The following is a 27278-nucleotide window of genomic DNA, read 5'->3' as shown; positions in this document are numbered from 1 at the left end:
ATTCAGTGATTATAATACATCAAAGCAAATAAGGGGGAAGTTTCAAGATTTGGCGCGCATTGGCAAATCGCTGGCAAGGTGGCAGTTCCGACTGTTAGAGCATATATAGCCTTCGCCATCTTGAGAAGATAGGAGAGAAAATCACCTGCACATTTCATCGTTTTCCGCACCGCATTTTGTGTTTATTTATTATCGATGAGTGCATCCAACATCTAGAGCATCTATGCTGATACCTGTGAGTGGATCGGGGCCGCCGCGGGTCGTACTTAAGGCCCGCGGGCCGCTTTGTTTGCGATGTGACCGTCCCATTGGTCGGACCTGTTCTCCAACTTGCCTGCTCTTTTCGGCCGCCCCGGGCGCGTAACCCGGCCCCAGACCCCGCCAAGGTGCCCCGACTCGGGGTCTCGGCGTCGAGTGGGCGCCAGTTATACGCTGACCAAGTCGTCGGTGGCGCCAGACAGTGCCAATCAAGCCCTCGGCACCTTCGGCCCCACCACACCCATCGGCCAGTTTTGGCCCCTTTTCGGGTGTTTACGCTAGTGTCGGCGACGTCGGCGCCGCGGAATTAGCAGCTTCCCAACCAGCGGCGCCGAAGTGTAGTGTCTGGTGTCACCGTTGACCGCGTGTTGACACCGGGGCGCCGGAAAGAGGCAATTTGGGGCTTGGCTGTCACACCACCATAAATAAATAGACGAGGTTTTCGCAAGACTGCTTGATTTTTGCAAGGATTATAAATCGTGTTAGTTCCGATAACGTGTGGAAGTAACTAATGAGCGTTAAAGTTCTGTTTCCGTCATCTTAATCAGTGCGTGCGGTTCCTTCAAAGAAAACACACCGGTGATTTGGGTCGCCCCAAATTTAAATTTAAGTTTTTTAATCACAAAGTGGCAATACATCAGGCTTTCTATGTTTCAAAGAGATTTCTTCCATCGAAAAATTATATCTCGTCGTCTAGTTTACTTTTCAACTTTTCGAAACAAAATCTGCCTTTTTTTAATTTTGGAGAGCATGTTCATATTATTTGTATAAACTTGAAAAAATTGGTGGTGTCTGTTGTCTGTGGCCAAGCAAATCAAACGAATTAGAGATCGCGAAACTCGCTCATTGCACTTGAACCATTTCAGACGTTGCCGATCCAAATCTAATCAATCATATTTTTTGTCGCAAGAGACTAATGTGTTTGCGCCTGTGGTTGCAGCAGTGAGGGAGTCGCTGCCTGGCCAGCGGTCTGACCACCTGCTCAGATCTGCCCCTGCTCTTCGACCGGCCGCAGGTATGATGGCGTGTTGCTTGTCTGAGGAAGCCCAGGAGCAGAAAAGGATAAACCAAGAAATAGAACGGCAATTACGAAGAGACAAACGGGAGGCTAGGAAGGAACTCAAACTCCTCCTGCTTGGTAAGTATCAATTTAACATTAATTATGTCAGATTATTATAAGATCAACGAGAACATGGACCACCGAAATCAGAATTGTGCACCATTTTCGTATTTGATTTACAATTCTGACACTAATTAATTGGATTTAAATTTAAAACTACTAAAAATGAAGTTACCTTTTTTATTTTGTCTTTTATTACATGGCCTATTTTAAAATTTTTTAATTGCGGGAGGTACAAAGATATCCAAATTCTTAGTAATTACGTAAGGGTATTTTTTTTTCATGGTTATCCGATTAAATTAGAATACGCTATTCCTATCCCATCTTGGTTAGCTTGGCAGCGTTCTCATGCACGTGATCGAGCGTTTCTTAATGTGCCGCTGGTTGCGAATAAATCGCGGCCTGATTAGCGGCAGATAATTGAAAATTTGCGACATGAAGCGCGGGTGGCCACTCGTCCGCCCGCCCGCCTGCCCGCCCGCCTTGCCGCCTAGAGTGAGTGAGCCTGTTATTGCTTCCGCGCTGCGCCGGCGTCCGCACCGACAGACACACCGCGCTCGGGGAGGGGCGATTTATTGATTTTTACTAGCAATCCGTGCCCAAGACCCATGCACCCTCGCGCGCGTCCCCTTTGCCGCCCAATTCGATAGCGTTCCTAGCATGATTGGAATAATTAACAAATCTCAAGCCTGTCCACTCAATCAATCAATCAATCAATCAAAGTAATAAAAATTAGATTTTTTTAATTAAATATGTTATCAAATTCGTGGTTTACTTAATTGTAAAAATAAATTTGCTAACATGTTGCTCATTCAAAATGTTGTTGGATGCGAAAATTTCGAGTTTTTGAGAGAGATCTTTTGATTTTGTACTTTCGGCCCCGTTTTAGTGTGGCCCGTCACGTGATCGACTCATTCACAAGCGACGCACGCGCGCTCGCCGAGTCCGCCCTTGCGACTTTCATTGATACATCATTATGAATATTGCCTGTCGTTCTCCTGCTGCGCTGTTTATCACTTTTGTACGCAGCCACCCCATCGCATCCGCCCTGACCTGCTCCATTCCACACTAGTCACGCGATGCGGTGTAGCAATAATTTAATAAAGCTACGATGAATTAGACGTTCCTCAAAAGCTTTCTAATTATGCTAAGTAATTTGGGATACAAATTTTTCATTACCACAATTGTTACGTAATTCGGTATGTTAAAAACAATTCGTACAACACTGCTAGAGCGGTAGGGATTATACAATTTTATACTTCCCTGTTAATTTCTACACATGCTGTAAAAAATCTTAACTCTTGGTCGCTTTTCTACGCGGATCTGAAATATGAAAAATACATTTATTAACCTTTGACCGATGATAGTGGTTTTTATTTTTTTTAATTCCTTTATTTGTATTCATACACGGTCAATGGTACGGAAAATTGAAGCTCCTCCATTTCTATTCGCGTACGAACATAGCATTCATAGTATATTTTTCAATTTGGTGAATGAAATCTAATGTGAAATCTTTATTCTTCTTGCAGGCACGGGGGAGTCGGGAAAATCCACGTTTATCAAACAGATGCGAATTATCCACGGTGCTGGTTATTCAGATGACGACAAAAAGGGCTTTATCAAACTTGTCTACCAAAATATATTCATGGCCATGCAGAGTATGATACGGGCTATGGACATGCTCAAAATCCAATATGGTGACTCGAGGAACATCGTGAGTATCTGATCTAAATTTTTTATGGCAAAAAGTCCTTTTGTTCGAGCAGGACCAAAGTGGATTATCACACGAATTCTTAATTTTCTCTATTTAAAACTGCAGGACAAAGCGGAACTCGTCCGGAGTGTTGATTTTGAGACAGTGACGACGTTCGAGGCCCAGTTCGTGGAGGCCATCAAAGACCTCTGGGCGGACTCGGGCATTCAAGAATGTTACGACAGGCGTCGTGAATATCAGCTCACCGACTCGGCCAAATAGTAAGAGCAGACCCAGTTATTTGTTATTTTCAGTATGGTAGAACTACTTACGCAGTGTAATCAACTTTTGATCCTCATGGGTGATGGCGTTGTTTAAAAATGTATCCTTGTCCACTTGCAGCTATTTAATGGAAATTGACCGAGTCGCCGCACACAACTATTTGCCTACAGAACAGGACATTTTACGAGTCCGAGTTCCTACAACAGGCATCATAGAATACCCCTTTGACCTAGAAGAAATTCGTTTCAGGTTGATACAAAACGTCTCTGTTTGCGGTTGTGACGTCACTTTTTCTCCTGCCTGCTGGTTTTCTCCGCTCGGTGCACGGAACACCCTTTTTTATTTTACTCATTTAAGCATGTATTATTTTTAAGCATGGTGTTTGTATTGATTTTTGAGTTTGCACGCTTGTCTGTTCTGCAGTTATCTTAGTGACCTAGACAGAATCAGAGCACCCGACTACCTGCCAACGGAGCAGGACATTTTACGTGCTCGACAGCCAACCACTGGTATTATCGAGTACCCTTTTGATCTGGACTCCATTGTGTTCAGGTACTGGCCAACCAGTAGCTAACTAATTACTTGAATCAAGTTTTCACGCTATCAAAAGATTTTGATTCTTAATCTCTAAAATTCTGTGCACTCTTTGGTTTGTGATGAGCATGTTGTGGGTGTTGCACCTAATTGTCAACATTTCGATTGTGAGAGGCTTAAAACTGAAATGGATGTCTCATTTGTAGAATGGTGGATGTCGGAGGACAGAGGTCTGAACGAAGAAAATGGATTCACTGTTTTGAAAACGTTACATCTATCATCTTCCTGGTAGCCTTAAGTGAATACGACCAGATATTATTTGAGTCGGAGAATGAGGTACTGACACACACGACTTCCTGCCTCGTACTTGCTAGCTAATCCTATTTCTCTTCCAGAATCGAATGGAGGAGTCCAAGGCATTGTTCCGCACCATTATTACCTACCCTTGGTTTCAACATTCGTCAGTCATTCTCTTCTTAAACAAGAAAGACTTGCTTGAAGAAAAAATCATGTACTCTCATCTTGTCGACTATTTCCCCGAGTTTGATGGTGAGTCAAGTTGAATGCACTCTTTTAACGAATTTTGTTCTTCAACGCATGCCGATAATTTAATTGATTTAATTTGAATCAACTGGATCACACTACATAGAGGTGAATAATAAAAGTTTTGAAGCTCCTATTACATGCCAGAGCTTCTGTAAGGCTAAAACATGGTTGCTGATGCTTTCTATTGGAATATTGTTATCCCACCCGATTTAGGTTGAATTAGGTTGTAGTTTTGCTAGGACGACCTGAACACATTATAATATTTTCGTAAGAACATTTAATAATTATGTTCCTCTGTTTTTCAGGTCCGCAAAGAGATGCTATTAGAGCAAGAGAATTCATTCTCCAAATGTTCGTGGATATGAATCCAGACTCAGAAAAAATAATTTACTCGCATTTTACATGTGCAACTGGTAAGTGTTGTTGTATTTATTCCGACAGCAAGTGATGAAAAAATCATCTTGTCCACAGATACGGAGAACATTAGATTTGTATTTGCTGCTGTCAAAGATACCATTTTGCAATCCAACCTCAAGGAATACAACCTTGTCTAAACCCTTGGCCGGCACAAGAGGGGAATCAGCAGCAGCAGCAAAAGCACAAATCAAAGATCAACGTAACCACACCCACGCATTAGTACATACAGACACACGAATTCGTTGGTCAGGCAATGACGCTGATCGATGGCGCATCAAGATGGTTATTAATTTGTCACTGAGTTGGTTCATGTGTTTTTCTCGCCGCCAGTGAAGGAATCGATATGATTTGCCCATTCTCATCTTCTGACCCTAAAAATCTGGCTCATCTTACGGAAATTCGCCGCTGGAGCAGCCAGAACCTTAGTGACAATTGCATTTGCCCCTCTGTTTGGTATTTGTGAAAGTAGCAGAAGAGAGCGAGCGGAAATTTGTTACGGAAAAGTGAGCAACTTTTCGTCGTGACTTCCTACTAAAAGTGAACTCAAAAAAGAAGTATGGAGGCGTGTCTCAGTTGATTCAAAACTCCTCGTCGTTTTCCATCCTTTTCTCATTCTAACCTTGACACCTAAGTAAACCAAAACCGCAAATTCACTCTTGGACATCAACAAAATCAGGCAATATAGTTTAGTGCCAGGAGCATTGACTAATGATGTATGTGGAGACTATCAATTTAAGAATCCATTGATGGTTTTCTGATTAATTTCAGCAGTGGCTGGTGCTAGCAATAGCAAGTGCGAAACATTGCCAAACAAATTGATGCCAATGAAATACCACACGCAAATTCTGAAAAGAAGCAAATTTCAAAATACATTGAATACCTATTTGTTGTAGAATTCCAAGTTAACATAGCATCACTTGAGAATTTAAGCAATAGAGCCTAGGGGATCTTTGAAATCATTAATTCGAAGGTGATTTGTGATATTCTTTTTTTTCCAAAATCGAGAGATTGTTGATTTTACTAAAGAGCATAATGCAGTGAGTGGCGCAGACAGTGGCGCAACTTGTCAAAGTAAAAATATAAATGATAAACCGAAAATGTAAGGAAAATTATCTTTTGTGCAGCTGCTGCGATTTTCACATCACGAACACTGACACTCACATACACACCAAGTTAAATGTAACATTGCATTTATTAATTACGATTTTTGTTCTCACGTTGGCGAAAGATAATTTTTCATGGCCACTCCCAAGAATTTCCACTACAATAGTCATGCTCTCAACAGTCATAACTTTCCGAAACCGTGTTTATTGTTTGTAAGATATGGAAATTTGACACAAAGACATTCTATTAATGCCATTTACAAATTAACTGCGAAGAGAAGAATTTTAAAACAAAAGTTATCAGGCTTTGGGGCTTAAATTGGATTGATTCGGAAACAAACTTACTTCCCCTAAACTCTTGCAAGTTACAGTTGAGAACTCTCAAACCGTGAAATGCGTCATGCACTTGAAACTAAAAATTGAAAAAGAGGCATAATGACAAACATTTCATCGCTGCGTTTATATTTTCTATGATAGGTCTGTAACTCTAATCATAACCCAATTGTGAAAATGCATTGACATTTTTTTTATAGTGAATATAATTATATTTCACGGTCGAAATACGGAAATAACAGGCCCAAAACCATAATGGAAAATTCTTGCTAATTCCTTACAAAGTAAAAATGTCTGCCATTTGGAAATTTTTAAAAGTTATTGAAGAAGAGCAGAAAGTAGCAAGCTATATGTATATTTGAAGATTAAATTAAACAGAAAAGAGAAAAACGGAAAATTATATCATTCAGCGTTAAAAAGATAAATGAAAAGAGATGCATCTCACCGTGTATGTTTATAATCATTGCAAAAACGAAAAGGGTCTGTGTTACTTGAAATAGCTCTCCCCTCAAATTTGGGCTCACGTGTTTCGATTTTCTACTTGCAAATATGCTCTTTTTTCAGGAGAATGGCAAAGTATGTGTAAAACATTGACATAAGCGAGCTATTTCCAAGAAATCGCCCTTGTTTTCTTTGTCAACTCGAATTTTTCGCAGCCTTAGTTGTGCGCAATATTATAAAGTGCACGCAAAACACAACTTTGAAGATACATCTCACAATTGGACTCGGCATTTCTTTTATCAGTTTGAGTTAATCAATTTTCCAGTAAAACCCGTGAACACTAACAAACACACAAACACTGTATAGCAGGATTAATTGATAGTTGTGGGTGCGTGGTAATGACGAAGATGATGATGGATGTCATGTTTGTAAATAATAACAGGTATTTCAATGAAATTAGTCGCTCCACGTGGTAATTATCATAAGGATTTATAAATACTTTCATTGTGTTATGCATATATTATAGTATATTTTTAATTTTGAGCTATAAACCCCATTATTTGTGCGAGTCTGCAGTCCTTTGTTAATTTTATTTGCAATCTTGTTTATGCACAAATCTGACTGTAACAGGTTTTTGTTGTGATTACTCTCTGGATAATGTCACATTTGAATTTAGCTGTGTTTTGCAGATCACGTGGTCGCGGGGTCGGCTCTGAATTTAACCAAAGTGTTGCGATCGCTGAAGTTCGGACCAACCGTGATTGATCTGTGAAATAAGTTTGGCAAGTCATAAGCTCGCGTCCTGTATTTTTCTTCGCTTGGCCCACTCAAACCGTTTATATTATTAATTTGATGATGTGATCGACACTGCACTATTTTTTTCTGTTGAATATTAACGCGCTTTGTGCATTTTGTACATATGAAGATATATATTTAACTGCCATTCATTTGATTGGATGGGCCACGCTGTAATTCAATCATTTCCTCCGGCCGAATGAGAGACGGCCAGCGATTTGAATAAGAGAAGAAAATAATGCGTTTGCTTGCAAATTGAAACTGAGAACATCCCTGACTTGTTGTGGGGTGGCCACCACTCAAGGTTATAATAAAAGTAGTGACGATTTCCGACGATGCCCGTTTTTTATAAATGTAAATGTAAGTACAGTAAATATGACATAATTCCACGAGTGAGGTTGTTTTTGGCTGGATTTTGCGTGCAGAATGAAAATAGAAATTGTGGCCTGCTCCAACTCGATACGCGGGCAAACGGGCGACCCGAATTTCCTCCATAAAAAGAAAAAGTGGCCTCTTTATGGAGAGAATCATTAATTTGTCCTTCGCAGCATTTACAAGGCAAACACACAAAAACCATGTTATCGATTATTCTTAGGAAAATGATTATTTTATGTGTGTTCATTTATTTTTGCATAGCTTGTTGCTAAAAGACTTTATTCAAAGTAAAAGTAAGTGAAATCATTACTGACAAAAAAAGCAGTAATAATAATATCGTTCGCGCCATTTTCAGTTGGTTATGATTATTAATTACGCATTATATACACTGTAAAAAGTCTTGGGCCATAATTCATGTTGGTATTTATTTCTGCTTTAGTCCCTTCCTTACAGTCTTGAGAATTTGTCGTTGATGAAGAAACCTAATATATTTTATGAGTAGTCTTCTCCGGGTGAGGTGTCTTGATCGGCCCTACCGAGAAGCTTTATATTATTTAACTTTTGGTATATAATATCTAATGCTAATTCAAAACGAAAATATGAATCATGCGAAAGGTGGGATAATTCAAAGTTTTTTTCGACTACACGCATGCCACACTCTAGTTTGACATGGATGAATATAAAGATTTACTATCTGCTAAGTTAATCAGTTCATTAATTAATCAATACTATGATTCAACTGAGAAATTTCTTGATTTTGGGCGATAAAAACGTAATACCGAGTAAAACAAAAAGCATATTATTATTATTATTCTGAACGTATGTGTGCAGAGGACTTGGTGAGTTCTTTTTGATGCAAACTAAACAAAAGAAAGAAAATGTACGTACATGTGAAAATGGCGTGAGATGCTTGTGATGTTACAAGTGTGAATGCTAGTGATCTGCGAGAGCTTTTTGAATGGTTATAGAAAAATTTGTAAACGCACTTCTTGTCAAAAAATAAACATTTTTTTCTGAAATCAATTTTGTTTTATTTGTCAAAACTATTTCCTTCCCTTAATAATTGGGCTTTGTGTTGGGGTAAAACTTGAAACATACTATTTTTAAACTGCTTTTCTTTGTATGTTTCTCTCACTCGCCAGTACCAATATCATTGATTATATATAGGCAAAATTAAAGTCGTAAATATCACTAAGCAAGCTTTTATTATACCATTTAAAGAGGAATGATACTGGAAAAGCCTGGAAAATGCTTGTTGCCAATGCATAAACTCGTCCCTTAGGATTCAGTTAAAGCCTAAATTGACCTAAGAAGCGCTGTAATTTTTCGATAAAATTGGCTGGAAAGTTAGCGTGCTTTTCAAATGGCAATGGCTGTCTCCTTACTTGAAATCCGATTTAATTTCAAAACCAAGAGTTTCCCCAATAAGTGGCATACACCGTTGAACAGATCTCGACGAGAGGAATCGGAATATGCCAAGAAAATATGTTCGAGCACTGTAAATTTTGGAGAAAATTGGCAAAATTTGAATTTTTACTGTAGGAAGGTCATTTTTTATTATTGCAAATTGTTGAACAAATTGTTTATCGGTCAATTGTTTAAGGCATCCAATAATTTAAATAATTTTCAATTGTTGCCCAGTATCATTCCACTTTAATTTTTGCTTTTTGCTTTTATTCTCAACCGAATTATTTATTCTTAGTTTGATTTCCAAATTCCTTTGTTTTCTAACTTACCCAAAGCCCACTGCCCCCACTAACCTTTATTTTCGATCGTCTCCCAAAATAAAAAATATAAACTTACTTAATCTCGCGAAGTTTAACAGGCAGAATCTAAATTCTTAACTCGCGAGGAGGGTCTGCTGCTGGTACAGGGTCTCGAATTTTGATGAAATTTGGTGAAAAGTCAATCCTAAATTTTTTGTTTAGAATTCCAGAAATTGCCTAACTTTACAGTAGCCTGAGCAGCTCAAAGTTAGCCAATTGTTTAAAGTTGATTAAAGTAATAATTTGTTTTCAGGGAATTGTTATAACTATAGTTATATATAGACTTAATATTAAGGATAAATTGACAATTGGAATCCTGACTTAAGATAGGGGTTGACCTATATAAAAGGTCCACTAGAGAAGCACGCTATATATACCAAATTTCATCGAAAAGTCCGAGACCCTTTCGCAAACAGCGGTTTTTACCTTTTAATCAAAATCCACTAAACTTTTGATATTGTAAAAAAGGTACTACAAATTTTACCCGTGTCATTCGCCATTTTCCTCTCGTGGTAAACTATATAATATATTAGTAATATATATGAATGTAATTGTGTGTAATTTCAACGAGGGTAAATTATTTTATTACATGTTAACGATTTACGTGAAAAAAATATTTTCAACTAAATGTAGAATAATAATGAAAACATCTCAAATAATATAATTTATGACGTTATAAAAAAAAATTGAAAAGAGAAAATTTGCCCCCCAATAAAAATCAGTTTCTATAATCATTAATCATAATATCACAAAAATAATTAAGAAAATATAATTTCTTAACGGCGTGCATTGTGTGTTGAATAAATGTTGAGTACTTTAATATGATAATGTCCGTTTCATTACTATACATCATACTACATTGATCAAAGGTGCCGGTGTCGGAGCTTATTGTGTGCGCACTGGCCGGACTGGCCCACTCATTGAGAGCTCGTATGTAGTTGTAGTTCCGTGGAGCTCCAGGTTGTAGCCTAGTGGCGCGACAGTCCCGCCGTCGACTTCACTAGTGTCACGCCCCATTCTGACTGGCTCCTGGCTCTGCTGTCTGCTGGCTCTCGGTTCGCCGACAGGCAGGCAAAGCAAGCAAAGCAGAAAGAGCAAGCAAAGCGCATTTTCAGCAAGCAGCTCCACAATCGGGCCAAGTGCGCGTGTTTAGCCCCGGGAAATGACCCAGTGGGACTCGGCGTGAGACCCCAGCCCACGTACGGACTCTTCTCGAGGTGAGCAGGATATATAATCCGGGTCCCGCGAAACCCCCCAGGGCCCGAAAGGGGCCGAAAAGCGGCCCGCCATTTTGCCACCGGCCCCCGGTTTGACAGAAGAAGTAGTGCAGCTGTCCGAAATTTGTGCCATCTTCTCTACCTTCGGTCGGCAGTGCCAAATCGAAGCCCCGACCACGGCCGCTCCCGGGAGGGCCCCCGCGGGGACGCGGTCGAATCGGGACGGTGGGTACTGAACGGGAGGCGTGCCGCTGCGCTCTTTGTTGTCATCCCTCTATCGTAGGGCCTTGCAGACCCCTCTAGTGCATTTTGCATTGCAAGCGATTTTAGGACACAAATCTAAGTCCGTGTGCTCGAATTAGAATCGCGCGTAGTTTTATGTATTATTACTTGACAGGCTGCTGTGCTGTGTGTATTCGGCCAGCAAGGTTGTTTTCCCGTTTGGCAAGGCCCGCGAATCGGCATAACACATATTATGATAAACAAGCGAAACGTACGGGTGGTTACATCTGGTGTTTATCCATGGTGCAGTGCAGACGTGCCACCCCTAACCTTTTTTCTGTTCTTTTCCTTTGTTCTACTCCGTTTCGTAGTAAACGTTGTCAATTTTTTCGCTAGGAAGGTTAGGAGTATTCCAATTAATTGACATACATCTAATAATAAGTTTTTCAATTTCGTTGTATGTTATCATCGTTTTAATTGTTTTGTTGACATTAATTTTTACCCATTAATTTCCTAAAGTGCTCAATAAACACCAACGCGTTATTATTTGTAGCATTATTTTTTACTATTTTATGCAAATTTAATGGTTCTGTTTGACAAAAATGATTTCTAGTTGGAGTTGTGACTGAACGGGAGCAAGAAAGTGCTGGCGATGGCCTCGTCAAGGCAAATGGTCTCGGAAGCAATCCGGGAAGAAATCCAGCGTTTCGAGAGCGTCCATCCCTGCATCTACGCCATCTACGATCTGATCGAGATGATGCAGGAGACCGGCCTGGCGAAGAGCATCAGGGAACAGGTCGTCTGCATTGAAGGTCAGTGTGTGACCACTTTTTTCTGCTTTCGAGTCGAGATTCATCTGAAAAGTAAACTAACGCCTGTTTTTCGCTAAACCGCAAGTTAGCGAGTTGTGAAGTGCTGCAGCTGAGGCACCGCGCCGCCAAGGCGATATCTCAACTTTTATTTGTCCTCCATTTGAGTCGGCGAGGAAGCGATATCATGTCAGAATCGCACTGTTTACATAATTATGCTTCCTCTCAAGACAATAATAAGAACGAAATCTATATTCAAACAACGTTTTTACGCGCTTGCAAAAATTTCTATCGTCATTTTCATTCCAAAGCTAAATATGGAATCATTTTTAGGCTAGGATCTGGTAGAGGCAAAATAAATTATCAAGTTGCTGCGGAAAACACATTTTTGCTAAACAAAATTGTATTTTGGGTTTACCTGCAAACTGTAATTATTTTTTTTCACGCCCGATTCAGTCGTTTTAATTGACGAAAAAACACGCTAGATACTCTTTCGCAGCCAATTTCATGACTGATCAAGCAAATCTGTGTTAATTACGGTAAATCGGTTCTACTGGAATTAGTAGAAGTTGAATAAACATTTAAATTATTTCTTTTCGCTCGGGGTTTGTTGCATTTTCAGAGGGGAATTAATAACAAACAAGACTTTTATTTTTAAATTAATCTCAGCCAGTTACGCCTTATTTCACGAGAAAAAAATACATATTAAGCATTGCAACGCACCTATTTCATGAGTATGCCATTATTGAAATTATAATTATTGTCAGCCTTTGAGGATCGACCGCTAAAATCCTGGCTGACTGGGTGCGTGATTCTTTACATAAAATTTGACCCGCCTGATTTGTTCGCTTTGTTATCCGCTTTTTTTGTGCACATTTATCTGGGCGCTGAAACACTCTTTTGTTAATCCCACCTGCGAATTCCGCGCCTCTTGACAAACAAGCGAAACACGCGGCGGCACGTACAATAAATTACATTGTTCGCTCCTTTTAGCTACTGAAACAATTGGTAGTGAATTAGAAATTTCGAAATTGCACCAAGTATGGCTGAAAGTCTTTGTGGCAGCCAACGTGAGGGCAAATTAAATTGCTGTATGATGACTGATGACGTCTGGACCAAATTAACTTCTGACTTTATAACCCTATTAAGACCATATACTAGCCTTGTGCGCTAATGCTTCCAAGAATATACGAATGAAAATTTATCATTCATAGTATCTGCCATAACTACCTTACTATTAAATTTATGAAAATATAAATAATAGCATTTCTAATGTTTCCATTATACAAAATGGTGTTATATCTTCAACTTTATTTTTTGGTCAAGTTTAATCCAGTTCTACGTGAAATTTTCTGAAACCAAGATCTCTAATTTTATTCCTTGTCGAATTATCGGTGGTTGATCTCAATTGCAATCGGTACTGCGTGCCAGTCGTGTGCGAAGGGGTTTCACTTTCGCATATTGACAAGTTGGTACCAGTAGTGGCTGAAGCAGCTGGGCGAACAGCAGATCTGGCTATCAGACCGCAATTTCCTGTCCCTACTAGAATGTCGCGCACAAAGACGTGCGAGGCAAGTATAGCCCCTCTTTTAATTATGCACCTTAAATTGCGTGCAGGGGGAGCTAGGGCGTGGGAAAATGAGACAAAGGGGACGCAATATGGTTTTTCATGAAATTCAAAGCTTGCAATCCACAGAGGTCACCGTTGCTGCTTGTTATACTTTTCGTTATATAATATATTGTGAATATTTAATCTGTACAAGAAATGCAGAATTTCACTCTTTGAGGTAGTTTGAAATTAAATTATTGAAATTTGGGTCAGTGAATTTATACAAGAGGGGCCGTTGTTCCAGGGATGGCAAGTTTGCGAGTTACAACATACGTTTCTGTCACTTCTTGCTCTCTATTTGATTGTATGAATGCTGACGATTGTTTCCAACGTTTTCAAAAATTTCTGCAGCGTGGATTTCATTTTTCTAGTATCCAAAACAGAATGACTTCCAGTGTGAGAAAATGCAAGATTATTTTTCTTCAAAACCGCTCTCTGTCCTATGTCAGCCACCCATCCTTAGAATCCCAACCTAAGTCAACTAAAAACATTATCTAAAAGTCGAAACAAGATTCGTCTTTTTGTTCGTCGAATATGAAACGATTGAAAATCCAGGCAAGAAATACGCAATTTTGTTGTTGTTCGCTTTCAGCGTTTGCACTTGGTAACACCACCCTGACGTTTAAAGTAATTGCCGTGTTTATGTTATTTTTGTCTATTGTGTCATTCATTGATCAAACAATATCTCTTTGTATTAAAAAATCTCCCAATGTGGAATCCATTTCAAATAAGTCCGTAGCAAAGAACAACATGCAAACATATTAGTTTCATTCCAGTTCCGCAGCGCACTTTGCCTTGCAAAAATTGCTCACCGCAATGTTTGTCTACTCAGAAGCGTCTCGACGGTCGCACATATTCGGCGAAATTTTGCACGCTCGCTGACTTCCATCCGAACTAAGTAATACGTGCTCGCGGGTAAAGAGCGAGTCGGTGCAAGTGCGAGGGCACCCCTGGGCGGGTAACGCGATACATACGTGCTAAAATTTACCCGCGTGTCCCCTGGAGCTGAAAAACAAGCAGATCGACCGCTCGCGCCTTGTTTTCGCACTCGCGCCGAGGCACAAGAATTCAATCGCGTGCGATCAGAAAGGAAAAAGAGACTCGGCGACAACGCGATTACGCACTCAAGTGGCCTTTTCTTTCTACCAGATGCAGCTGCTGCTTTCTGCTGCTGCCTACGGCACAAGCATGACAATTACGTGCAATTATCAAGGCCGCAAAAAGGGGCTTTAATTGCAGCTGAATCACAAGCACGGATTTGTCAGCTACTGATTGAACGCTAAGTAGTGAGGGATTTGCTTTTTGTTTCGTTATGTTGACGCGTTCAGACTTGCTTAATGAATTATCACTTGCAGAATGAAAGAAGGTACAAATAATTCGTAACTCATTCGACTAAAACACAAATATTTTCAAGTTAGATGTGGGTATTAGCCTATCAAGGCAGAAGCGCTCGAGGTTGTCATCTTTCAATATTTAGCAATAAAAACATTTAATTTTTCAATGATCTAAAGCGTAAGTGTCAAAACATCCAGCTAAAAAAAACTTGCTATTTTCACGTCTTACGATTCCGTTGAAAAGACAATATCAAAAAATAAAATACACTCTCATTGCAATCTTCCAAAAGATGGCATCATTCAAGAAATAGTTCCATTGGAGGCAATGCCGGCAAGACTCCATGCAAAAGGCATTAACGCAAAACATTAAAATATTATTATTTTATATGTACATCTTACAATTAGTTGCCTAATGTAGTAGCGATCATTATAAAGTCTATTTCTAAACTCTTACGATCTAGACTTACGTATCACATATTAATGCTGCCCATCATGTTCTCTTTATCTCTAATATCAAATGATTTTCCCTGTAAGGCACGTGGGAGAGATGGTTTTCGATCATCTAAAAGTGTAACAATGAAACTATAACGTTGCCAAGGTGATCTTTTGATGGTAGAAAATGAGCTGATGTTCTTAAATGTAGTTAAGCGAGTACCTCTTGAATGGAAGAGAATTAGTGGCATTATTTGATATCTTTCGCTTTCGTTATGCCCTATTAGCACATTGCACGCAATAATTATCCAGTTAACGGCTGTTTCTGTTTTAAACATCTCCTTTTTGTTGGATGTGTAGAGTATCATCCCCCCAACCCCTGCAGTATTAATCATTGCCCGCGTCCAGCGCGCTTAGTCAGCGGGCAGAGCTGTGAAGTCATGCTGCCGGCGATTCGTCGACCCTCGTGCAATTTCCCCGAAATAGCGAATATAAAGCCTGTCTCCGCTCTGCTTTCGGCTGCATACTAATACTGACTTACAAACAGTGCACGCGACCGCGGACCGCGCGCTATTCCCGTCGCCGGCCGCGCGCGCTTGTTCTGCCCAAGTCGTCTTTTCTCACGGTAATTGATCCAATTTGCGGAAATTGCGAATGCGTTTGGAGCTCACTGTCTGCCCTGCCACCACTTTTTGTGCCCAATTCATTATTCCGCTGCCGCCGCCGCTCTGCGTCATTGCGATATCATTTTCCATGTGCACCAGCACCGCCGACGTTGTTCTCTGACACACACCCGCCCGCATCTCCGCCGCTGATGTATGTATCGCCGCTTCTCTTTTTGTAATCCTCATTCCGTTGCTCCCGTTTTGCTCTGAATCGTTTGTTGCCTCACTTCGCTAGGGTTTTACGACGTTTTCTCTTTGTGCATATATTTTCCAGTATTTTCATAAAAGCTCTACAGAAGAATTGAGGAAAACCCTTTTAAAATTTACATGAAATAATGTTTTCTACAAATTAGGGAAGAGCTTTAATGTTTCCAGGTTCAAATTTGCGAGTAAATCGGCTCCAAAGTTTGCATTCTAATCAGGCGGCGATAGTTAAGATTTTTAAAATTCGAAAAAATTAGCAAAATCTCAAATTCAAATGTTACTTACAATTAGTTGCGATTTTATTATAACACATTTTGCAGTGATAAACTGTTGTTGCATGCCACAAACAATAAACTTGAAGAACCGCTTTTGTTACAGCCGAAAATTCAAGATTGACCAAATTTTTGGCCAGTAAAGCTCTAAAGCTCCACGTTCAGAAACTAATACAATGATAAAGACGCGGTTTTTAGCACATATAAATAACAATTTTTTTTAAAACTTATTTGAAATTTTTGCCAAATCAAGTTATTATGTATGTGATGTACTAAAAAATGAAAAAAATAGCCTATAGTTACAATTTAGATGCATTAGCATTGGAGGTCATTTATTGTAACAAATAACAAAGGTTGTTATATGTATCATAAAACCTATAGGTGGAGTGTTACGAATAATATAATAATACCTCCTTACTAAAATATTCTGACACAAAGTTAAATATTCTCTGTTCAGTGTAGCAAAACAATTATTTGAGATTTAATTCTGAATTATTAAATTTAAAATTGGCTTGATTGCTATCCTCAATTTAGATAGTTAATTTGTTTTTAATGCGGATCAGCATGGTAACTTTAACCCATAAGTCACCACATCCTAAAAGAAACAACGAAATTACAAAAAAATATCATTTGGATAACTTTTTTGTTTGAACGCACTGGAGTTCTCGTTCATACGCAGGTTCGGTATCAAATTGTTCCAGAAACGATAGAAGATGACTTGAAAGCACTGTTTGGGCACTGTAACACTGACAAATGGGGCCAGTAGAATTTTTTATAACATTTCTCAAGACAAAAAGTTATCGGCTTATTAAAGATAACGTCTGATTCACTTAATAGGGATATTGTGAGCCCCAATTCAGTAATTGATCCAATTAGAACTTAAAATTTCAAGTCAAAACAAGAAAAAAACATTTGCTAATATCGGATTTAAGAAATAAATTATTAGCTTACAAAGCTGCATTTTCACTAACAACCGCATTATCGTGACACTTGGAAGAGGCTGTCAATTATTTAAACCGTTAAATCATTTGTAGTATGAAACGTGATTTGCCAAAAATAATAAATGAAAAAATTCCGATGTTAGGCAAATGTACCGTTTATAGAGCTGCATGCAAGCAACTTTTTCCGCTGTATACCATTTGCAACCAACATGCAAGCGTGTGTTGGTATCGATCGAGCGGTGTTCTCGCTAATTTTGCGGTCGCGGCGGCAGGAGGAAGGACTCATTATTTATAAATGAGAAAGAGTCCAGCCAGCCAGCAGGTCGTATTGTTGTTTCGCGTCCATAAAACAGTCCGCCGAGGGCGTGGCCCTTTCCCATCTCATCCCCGACACCCTTTTGCACGACCAGTCGACCGACATATACATTATTTACTCCAAATATTTATGTATTACCAGACCTGATTTATTTGGCTATAAACAAAATTCGTGTCTCGTAATATTAATTTCGTTGCCTTTGAATTTCTTGCACCGTCGAAATTGACACAAATGCGCAAGTAATTTAATTTGCTGAAAAGCCATAAACACCAATTTTTGAATTCGTTTGCGAGTGTTAAATATTTTGTTTAATTAGATAATTTTAGATATAGTTGCACACTGGAAGAATTTTTAATTATTTATATTCTTGCTTTTCTCTTGCATGAATTGCAACCTTCTGAATATTTAAAATGATGCCTAGTATAGTTTTTAAACCCCCAAAAGTCCTTGCTGCCGCTGCAGCGGGGCTTCCAACGTAATAAGCCACACCAAAAATAGCTTTCTGCATGCACTCAATAATCGAGCTACTGCCGTGCTTTCCGCAAATTCAGGAGGAAGCGGAGGCTATACATATTTAGGCGGTCAAAATCCCATTACCGAATTGGACCGCGCTCATTTGATTGAGTGAGCTAACGCAATTCGTCGTGTGCCGGTGATGAAAATTGACTTTGAGCCGTTCCATTCATAACTGTTAACACACGATTAACAAACACGCAATGGCCGCCGGCAATTGACGCCTGTGTTCGGAAATGAATCAAAACGCGGTCATCTGTAAAGCACCTTAGGTTTACTGGGCTGTATTATTTTGTTGGAAATCTCGAAAATTAGGTTGTTTAGATTGCTAATTATGCTTGTCATAAACCACCAACGAAAAAACTTGATAAGTGAAATATTAGTAATTTGTAAAAAAATTATACATACTGTATATACAGACCTGCGAGAGTTTCCTGAGATTTTTTTATGAAAATGCACAGCTCTCACTTTGAACCCATAATATGACCAAGTTAGGTCGTAAAAATATTTCATATCTTGATAGTTTGTTGAAAAATTCGATGCAATTTTTTAATACGCATACACTTTTTTAAATATCACAGGCACTTAATATTACCAAGAATAATTGCAAAACGAAGCAAATATCAGGAAATAAAAAAAACACTTTTTGTTCTGAAGTAAATCTGCTCACATTCATCTTAGTTGAGAGAGCGTGTGGCTTTTCAATTTATGTCAAAGTAAAAAGGGAAACAACGTGAATTGCTCATTCTTGTTGAGAGCGGCCATAATTTCGCCGTTAAACGCGATTAAATTGTATTGAGCGGTGCTTCTGCTTGGTATACTGAAGCTCATTGCGAAGGAAAGCACAACTAACTCGGTCTTTGCTATATTAGAGTGCGTGAGTCGGCGGTGGCGACGTGATCAGAATGGCAGTTTGCATTTTGGAGCCAACGAACGACGGAACAGCTCCAAGGAATTTTTAGCTCGCGCGAGTGCTGTCTCTTGTCTCATTCCCAATAATAAATTCTTGTCTCTTGAGGCCTCGACGATAGTATCAACTTCCTTCCGCGCGCGCGCTTCCGAGCACAGATCTCGTCTGCTGAAGTGCTCTTCTCAATATGCCTCAAATCAAAATGATGCAGTCGCTGGACAAAATGCAATGGGATTGACCTGGATCGAAATCGCCGCCATTGCCCAACCGATTGTGAGGTCAATAGCAGTGGAACGCACCCAAAAAATAGCGTCCTATAATAATAAAATGCTCGAAAATACTTGCTAGAAAGAGTATGAATTATTTGACAAACATACTTTGCTGACTTAAACTGGAAAAATATAATTGGAGTGCGGGATAGGCTGTCTTAGTTGCCGAGATGAAATTCGGAAATGTTATTTTTTAATTCGAAAAAAAGCACAATTTTTAACCTCAATCCTTTATTCTCAATCAATATATCCAGTCAAATAACGATTTGACGTTTAAAAAATCATCCACTTTTGTGTCGCTGCCATTTTCAGCGCCGAGAGGCTTTCGATCAATTGACATTTCCTCTCAATTCGCCGGCCGGCTGGCTGTCCTTGTATTCATACATATATGCATGTGCTAGCGCAGTTCTACTATAGCGGTGATATAGTCATCGCGGGATTAGCTTTTCCAAACATGGGATGAAAGGAACGGACGCGTGTCACCCATCATCCAATGGGTGATTTTCCTCGCGCCGTGTTCTCGCCCAGCAGGCCATTTGTATTCCGCCGTCGCCAACTTTGGTGGAATGCTTTCAACACCGCCGGAAACACAACTAATGGACTCGCTGCAAAATTAAGCCACCTCGTTCTCCCATCTCTAAAGGCTAAGCTCTATTTCCTCCTACCTACACTAAATGACGGATAAGGGTCGATATGGGCGTGGAATTCAGATAGCAATTAAAGAACGTGTTTGTTTGAATTGCAAGTCAATAGCTTTGACGGTTTGATATTCGGAGGCAATATGAAATTTTCAATTATTTAGCCATCACTTTGATACAATTTTCCCACTATGAATTATATTACGAAAACTGTATTCATTCCTTTTTTGCATTTATCAATATTTCCTATTTACAATATTATTTAAATCATGTTCAGAGTTCAACGGGTTACAAGATAGAACAAGACATGATAAATACATTAATAACGACGAACATGAATACTTATTCTCTGTGGCCTAATTTTTGTTCTTTCGTGTTAACAGACTCGTTCGTGAACAGCCAGGAGTGGACGCTAAGCCGCGGGGTATCAGCGCTGCGACTTGGCATTGTCGGCCATCTATCCTCAGGAAAGTCTGCCCTGGTGCACAGGTACCTGACTGGTTCATACCTGCAGGACGAGAGCCCTGAAGGAGGCAGGTTTAAAAAGGAGGCTGTCGTAGACGGACAGAGTTATTTGCTGCTTATCAGGGACGAAGGTGGTTCCCCTGAATTGCAGGTAAAATAACATACTAAATATTGCATGAATCGCACTATTAATTGATAGTTAAATTCGATAGTACATATTTTTGGTGTTCATTAAATACTAACTGAAGTCAAGGCTCTTTTTGATAAGATATGTAAAGCAAGAAATAACCAGGAGCCTCAGAATATTGTCAGGATATCCTGATGCCGGAATATTATTATGGGTGACTGTAGCTTAAAGGCACCATTTCAACATAATCATTTTACCAAATGCCATAATATAAACTGTTGAATTAACCTGTTGATCTGATAACTCTACCGGGAGTTCTTTTCAAAATATAACGTTAATATAAATTACTTTATTGTCTAGGCGGCTGCACATTTATTTAGTGCACTAAGATGTCCAACAGGAACATTTATTTCTAGAATGGATTTAGAAATTTTTAGATTCTTGCATCGATATTGAAAGACTCCTAAACATTTTGCGAGATTAATGACAAACCAGCTTACAAAGCAAAGAGCCAGACCAATTTTGTTATTAGTTTCTTTACTTCATTTTTGTGTTCAGAACTGTAATATTAAAAGAAAATTTCTAATATCATTCAAAAATACGTTTTCTCAAACATCTTAAAATTTAATGCTGTTTTAGTCTTCATTCCATAAATTTTGCGGGTAAAATTTGAATTTAAGCCCCACCTAAACATCTTGCCCTCTCGATCCAGCAAATTATAGCTAAATGTATAAGGTGATTTTGTCATTAATATTCTCCTTCCGTTTCTCTAGTTTTCTGCGTGGGTGGACGCTGTGATTTTTGTGTTCAGCCTAGAAAACGAAGCGAGTTTCAACGCAGTTTATAGCAACTATACCAAAATGACGCACTACCGAAATGCAATTGAAGTTCCTCTCATATTAGTTGGCACGCAAGGTGCGCTACTCATTTTGGTGTCCGAGCAAATTTCGATAATGTTTTCGTACGTATGCAGATGCCATAAGTGAAAGCAATCCACGCGTTATTGATGACGCCAGGGCGAGAAAACTGGCCGCTGATCTCAAGAGATGTTCGTACTACGAGACTTGTGCCACCTACGGACTCAATGTTGAACGAGTTTTTCAAGATGGTAACTTTAAAACCTGTTACAAATGTTAATTATATAAAGTTGTTAATTAAGACCAGTAAACGTGAGAATCAAAGAGCCGTTAATCAAATGCTGGCAGTCGAACGTTGGTCCTTACATATTTCTGATATCAATCGGACATCTGATGTTAATATTTTATTTCAGCGTGCCAGAAAATTGTCCAGCAGAGGTATTTGAATACGTTGGGCAGCCAAATGCCCACAACTCCGACTGGTTCCAGGCCAGCCACTCCAATCAATCACATGATGAATCCTCGGCCGTTCGCCTCCTCACCCCCTATGCTCAACAACAATAATGGATTTGGAGTCAGTAGCTCCCCGAGCCACAATATTATGTCATCTATGTCATCGGTGGACAAATGGGTGTCAAGTGTACCCCTGGAGCCTCCAAAGTTTATCGCTCCACCCCCACCATCAAGCTTGGAGCCGCCAAGAGACCAGCCTACACCCAGCTCCACCCCCACTGCCACCAGGTTTGTGTGACTAAAATACAGCTAATGAGATCATAAATATGTTCTAAACTAAACGTTGGGAGTTATGTATAATTATTACAAAAAAGTGGTTCATTTCTATCAATTAATCAAAATTAACTGCTAACAGCATGAGTGAGGTGGAAAGTCAATCATTAATGTTTGGATGATTATCAGCTAATTGTCTTATCTAACTTGAGTGTGACTAATAAGATACTATTTGTGCTATAGGAAAAATCGACGCAGGTCAAATTTGTTCACCCAGGCAAGAGGCAGCAACAAAGTGGCGGACGAGAAGTCACTCGGTGGTAAAGGGGTGGACAAGGAGTTTGGAAGCGGAAGGGCCATCCCCATAAAACAGGGCTATCTGTACAAGAGGAGCTCCAAACCGCTCAACAAGGAATGGAAGAAGAAATACGTCACTCTATGCGATGATGGCAGACTGACTTATCACCCAAGCCTTCATGTGATTATCTTTCTTTATTTCTTTCTTTGCATGCATTAAAGTGTTGCTAATTCTAAAACAAACGAATTTTCGGTCTTATTAATATTGGGAAATACAGGACTACATGGAAGACGTACACGGAAAAGAGGTGCCATTGCAGTGTGTGACTGTGAAGCTGCCAGGCCAGAAACCTAAAGGCTCAAAAACAGTCTTACCAAATTCATCGTCAACATCAGCTGCTTCCTCTTTAGCGGAAGGATTGGGAAATCTTGGCATTGGAGGTTTGTCCTGATGATGCATACGGCTTGAATTCAATTTGTCTACATTTACTGTGGATTTCAGCGTTTTCTAAAGAAAAAGGCAAAACTGACAAAGTGACGCTAACTTCTTATGAGTACCTGAAAGACCCTGGTTCAAGACTCAGCAATCAAAGGTGAGATTTACGAAAAAATGTTTGTCTTTATTGGCTAACTTTGAACTTGTAGTGACGATTCTTTGGTGATTGGAAATACATCTCTCAATTTTATTAATGGAACTTCATCTGCTGACTTGAAGTCAGAAACGCCAAACGTGAAAAAGAGGCACCGACGAATAAAAAGCAGTGGATTAAAAAACAATGAAAATGACGGTATTTTATTGTTACTATTAATTGAATTTTATGAACTTACTTCTAATATTTGCAGATTCTGACGGGGTTGACTTCGTTATTTTGTCGCTTCACAACAAGCAATGGCATTTTGAGGCGAGTTCTGTGGAAGAACGCGATGAATGGGTTGCTGCAATAGAACAGCAAATTCTCAGCTCATTGCAGGTAAATTGTAAAGATAGTAACATTCAAGGAAGCATCTGATGTAATAATTTTCAGGGGAATGAGAGCAGTAAAGCCAAATCTAGACTCAACAGCTTGGTGGACCCAGCTGCAATCCAAGCACTCAAAACCAAAGTACAAGGAAACTCGCATTGTGTTGACTGTGATGCTCTAAGTAAGTTGCTCATTGAAAACATTGTTTTTGTTAATCCTTATAATTTGCAATCTAGATCCAGACTGGGCAAGTTTGAACTTGGGCGCACTCATGTGCATAGAATGCTCAGGCACACACCGCAATTTGGGCTCGCACATTTCAAAAGTTCGGTCTCTGGACTTGGACGAATGGCCGTAAGTATTCCTTATTAGCACATCCGATTAAACTTTGAAACATCAGATTAGCTTCATCTCAATGATCGCTATTTTTGTTTCCAAATTAGCTCTTTTGTTGTGTTTTGTGTTGTCTAACAGCTCTTGAGTATCAAGCAGTATTTTAAAGCATCTATAATATTCTTCTCCATAAATTGAAATTTTGACAAAGCTATCATTGAAGTATCATGCCAATCAGTTGCATCATTCCAGCAATTACAATAGGGGGTAAAACCAAAATACATAATAGTAGATGCAGAGGAACTTGAAATATAAGGTAGAATTTGAAAGTGAAGCAAAATTTAATTGGTGTTTTAGGCCAAGTTATCTTAGCGTAATGAGGGCTTTGGGTAACCACCTGGTGAACAGCGTCTGGGAGGCGAACACGAGGGGTAGGATGAAGCCTGGGCCTTCATCTCCGAGGGAAGAGAAGGAAAAGTGGATTAGGGCCAAGTACGAGATCAAGGAGTTCATGCATCCGATGACAGCCTCAGCGCCTCTGCTCGTTGAAGCTGTGTGCAGACGTGACATGCGTGCCGTCATACTGCTCTTGGCTAACGCGAATCCTGAAATTGTCAACGGCACTGTCAGCTCAAAAGACACCCGGACGCCACTGCACCTCGCCAGTACAATGGCACATGTACCTCTTGGTAAGTTTTCTCTAAACGATTAGAATTAATCTTTTCTGGTTACGATTAAAACATTCAGTGAAATAATACATTTTGAATGTAGGCAAAATTTAAATAAAATTAAAATGAGGTTAGAAGGGGCTAAATCAGATGCCTTGTAACTTTTAACAAATCAATTACTGAGAGGGTAACCATACAATTTAAATTTATAAATAAGGGAATATAAAAACATAAATAAGTTTAATTCAAATAAACTATCTTTAAATCTTGAACACGACACTTAAAACATCTTGAAACTATGAGTCTTGATTTAAACTTAAGTTGAAAAAATTTAAAACCATGGTGCAACAACAGTTTCTTCAACTGCTTCACACTTAACGCTCCTTATTTGCAAGGAATGGGGCGCATTACGTTGCTTGTTGACAATTGGTTCCAACCCCTACATATTAGTTTCTTTCCATTCCTTATTCTACCTATTAAATTTAGTTTCTCTTTCAAGCACTTTTTAAGTGTTTTCGGAATTGGCGGAAACACTTAAATCCCGTTTGAGATCTACATTATGGCGAGCCCACTTTTAAATTAATTTATTTTACAGTTCAAATGCTAATGTGGTACGGAGCAGATGTCAAGAGATTAGACCACGATGGCAGGAGCGCGTTGACCTATGCACAATCCTTGCTGAACACCGCCAGCCATGAAAGCGCCACCATCATTGTGGAAATTCTAATGCAGGCTGGCTGCCCTGACCCGCCAGTGGGCACCCTGGCGCGAAGGAGGGACACAATCAGCAGACGGGAAACAATTAGCTCGGATATTATGTAAATTACAAAACTCGGCTGCTGCAATTTTAGTTCTTGTGATATTATCCAGTTAACGTTTCGTTATTTGGTTTCATTTATTATAGCTTTTGTAGTTGGGTCTTTCTGTACTCATAACAAAGCAGCCATTCTTCTGATTGGCCCTGAAAATTTGAGCCTTCTCCGTAAGCGAGATATTGTAGCTTTCCTCTTTTCTTATTCTTTATTGCCCGTCTTGTTTTAAATTTTGTACGAAAAAAAACATTAAATGCTATCTACCCTGGAACCCCTATATTCGTCCAGGTTAAATTTTCTAGTGCTTGAGAATGAAACACAATCATGCTAAATGTCAGTTACCTTTGCTGCTTAGCTGTATTGCTAACATTGCTAGGTATTAAACAACTTAAAAAGCTCAAAAGTTTAAGAAATGAGAGTTTGATAGCACTGTAGGAGATTTCTAGTCAAATCCTGCTGATAAGCATTAATTAATTATTTGCACCTTTACGCCAGCAGTCCTTGACACATTCCTTGGCTTTTTTGTAAGAAGTCCCGCACCAAACCAAGTGTTTTCAAATGGTGCGACTTTTAAAAAAATTTGCGGGGTCAAAAATATATCACTGTTTTTGATCAGTTTGAAACCATCAGTATTTTATCACATGTTGCTGAGTGTAAGGATAATGAAGCTTAAGCTACTAATTACCTAATTTGAGCCTTAAAATTAAATTTCGCCAAGCTTACCAAAGACTGGCCTGAATCCACATGGGCATTGACTGTAAAATTAAATTATAATTGCGTGAATGTCTATATTAACGTGTTACCTCGATATTAATGAAAAATAAATTAGCAGGCAAAAGGGCTCAGGAAAAATTCAATAATTGTGGATGTTGAAATTTGCAGGAAATCAAGGTTTAGGTCGTAGAGAATTAAATTCAAACAAAGAAACCAATAAGCGTCTTTTAAGGTCACGATTTGTTGCTTTTGAAATTTGATTTTTTTTAACCAATGAAGCCCTGCACAAGCTGTAGCTTGTTGATTAGTTGCGGTCGATTCTATCTGTTAACACCTGCTGAATGAACATTCTTGTGTAAATATACAAATAGATATATAAGTCTATTTATTATTCTTTCATTTGCTTGAGTGGCCAACAAATAGAAGTGTACATTATAGTGAAATAACTTGTAGCTGCAAGCTGAAAGGAGAAATCATCTATTTTCCATGCTTGCATCACAACGTCAATTACACTTCTTACTTTATTAATCACACCGTTGCTCATTAGTTAATAATTTTTGTCTTTCTGGGATAAATTTGTAAATGAACTCATGTTCAGTCCTTAATTGATTTTTCTGATTAAAATTAGCTTGGGGCTTGAGTTGCATAATTTCCTAATTATCGGCCATATCAAGAGATACACACACGCGCAGAAAAAAATCAATTGGGTTGGAAAATGTCGCATACAAGTAGCAAAGTCAATATTATACTTTTTATACTACACAATAACTTAAAAAGTAAGAGAAAGATTGCGCTCACTTAAATAAAAAATCACGCCAAAAACACACATCCGCTCTTGGTCTAAGTGGAATTAAAATATTCGCAAACAAAACTCATAGAATTTTACTAAAAAAAATCGCATTTTTCCATGGGCAACATACCCATTGTTGTTATGTTCACATACCATACATTCTCAAACACATGTTTTGGTATTTTAAGACGCTTAAAACTATACATTGTACTGTACCATCTCTATGATAATATTATTATTTCAATAAAAAGAAAAGTGAACACAATGACAGATGATGTTTTAGTGCACTTTTACATGAATACCAGGGAAAATAATGAAACCCCTGATCCTTATTGCTCCGTTATTTTTACTTCGTATTATTCTTTAATTAAAATTGATTAAAACCTTTAATGTTTGCTTCTTCTTAGGCAGCGTGGAATTTGTAATGAAATTCTTTTTGTGGTTATAATATTTATTTATTGTAATTTAAAATATCTGCTGCTCAGTTTTCATTACCTTTTTTCTTGATCAAAC

General features: G+C 38.9%; 2 protein-coding genes across 6 annotated transcripts; both read left to right on the top strand.

The window, feature by feature from the left end:
• Positions 1-80: 80 nt before the first annotated feature.
• LOC135935164 (guanine nucleotide-binding protein G(q) subunit alpha) lies at positions 81-8916 on the top strand. 4 transcript variants are annotated; one of them, XM_065477283.1, is made up of 10 exons: positions 81-235; positions 1199-1396; positions 2908-3092; positions 3198-3352; positions 3474-3602; positions 3777-3905; positions 4094-4223; positions 4283-4436; positions 4739-4846; positions 4905-8916. In XM_065477283.1, exons 2-10 carry the CDS (start codon positions 1276-1278, stop codon positions 4985-4987), a joined length of 1194 nt encoding a protein of 397 aa, XP_065333355.1. In that variant the 5' UTR covers positions 81-235; positions 1199-1275; the 3' UTR covers positions 4988-8916. The 4 variants fall into 4 exon arrangements, with proteins under 4 accessions (XP_065333355.1, XP_065333352.1, XP_065333354.1 ...); XM_065477280.1 differs by lacking the exon at positions 3474-3602; XM_065477282.1 differs by lacking the exon at positions 3777-3905.
• A 1781-nt stretch (positions 8917-10697) lies between these two features.
• CenG1A (Centaurin-gamma-1A) lies at positions 10698-27033 on the top strand. Of its 2 annotated transcripts, XM_065478009.1 has the most exons (15): positions 10698-10880; positions 11716-11914; positions 20398-20630; positions 21380-21521; positions 21580-21714; positions 21877-22204; positions 22433-22667; positions 22765-22927; positions 22989-23079; positions 23132-23274; positions 23330-23457; positions 23512-23629; positions 23685-23802; positions 24139-24470; positions 25045-27033. In XM_065478009.1, exons 2-15 carry the CDS (start codon positions 11755-11757, stop codon positions 25269-25271), a joined length of 2553 nt encoding a protein of 850 aa, XP_065334081.1. In that variant the 5' UTR covers positions 10698-10880; positions 11716-11754; the 3' UTR covers positions 25272-27033. The 2 variants fall into 2 exon arrangements, with proteins under 2 accessions (XP_065334081.1, XP_065334082.1); XM_065478010.1 differs by lacking the exons at positions 10698-10880; positions 11716-11914 and adding an exon at positions 16080-16102.
• The last annotated feature ends 245 nt before the right edge of the window (positions 27034-27278 follow it).

This window comes from Cloeon dipterum, chromosome 2, assembly GCF_949628265.1.
Source record: "Cloeon dipterum chromosome 2, ieCloDipt1.1, whole genome shotgun sequence".
NCBI lineage: Eukaryota > Metazoa > Arthropoda > Insecta > Ephemeroptera > Baetidae > Cloeon > Cloeon dipterum.
Note: the sequence above shows the minus strand (reverse complement) of the source record. Positions and strands in the feature narration are given on the sequence as shown.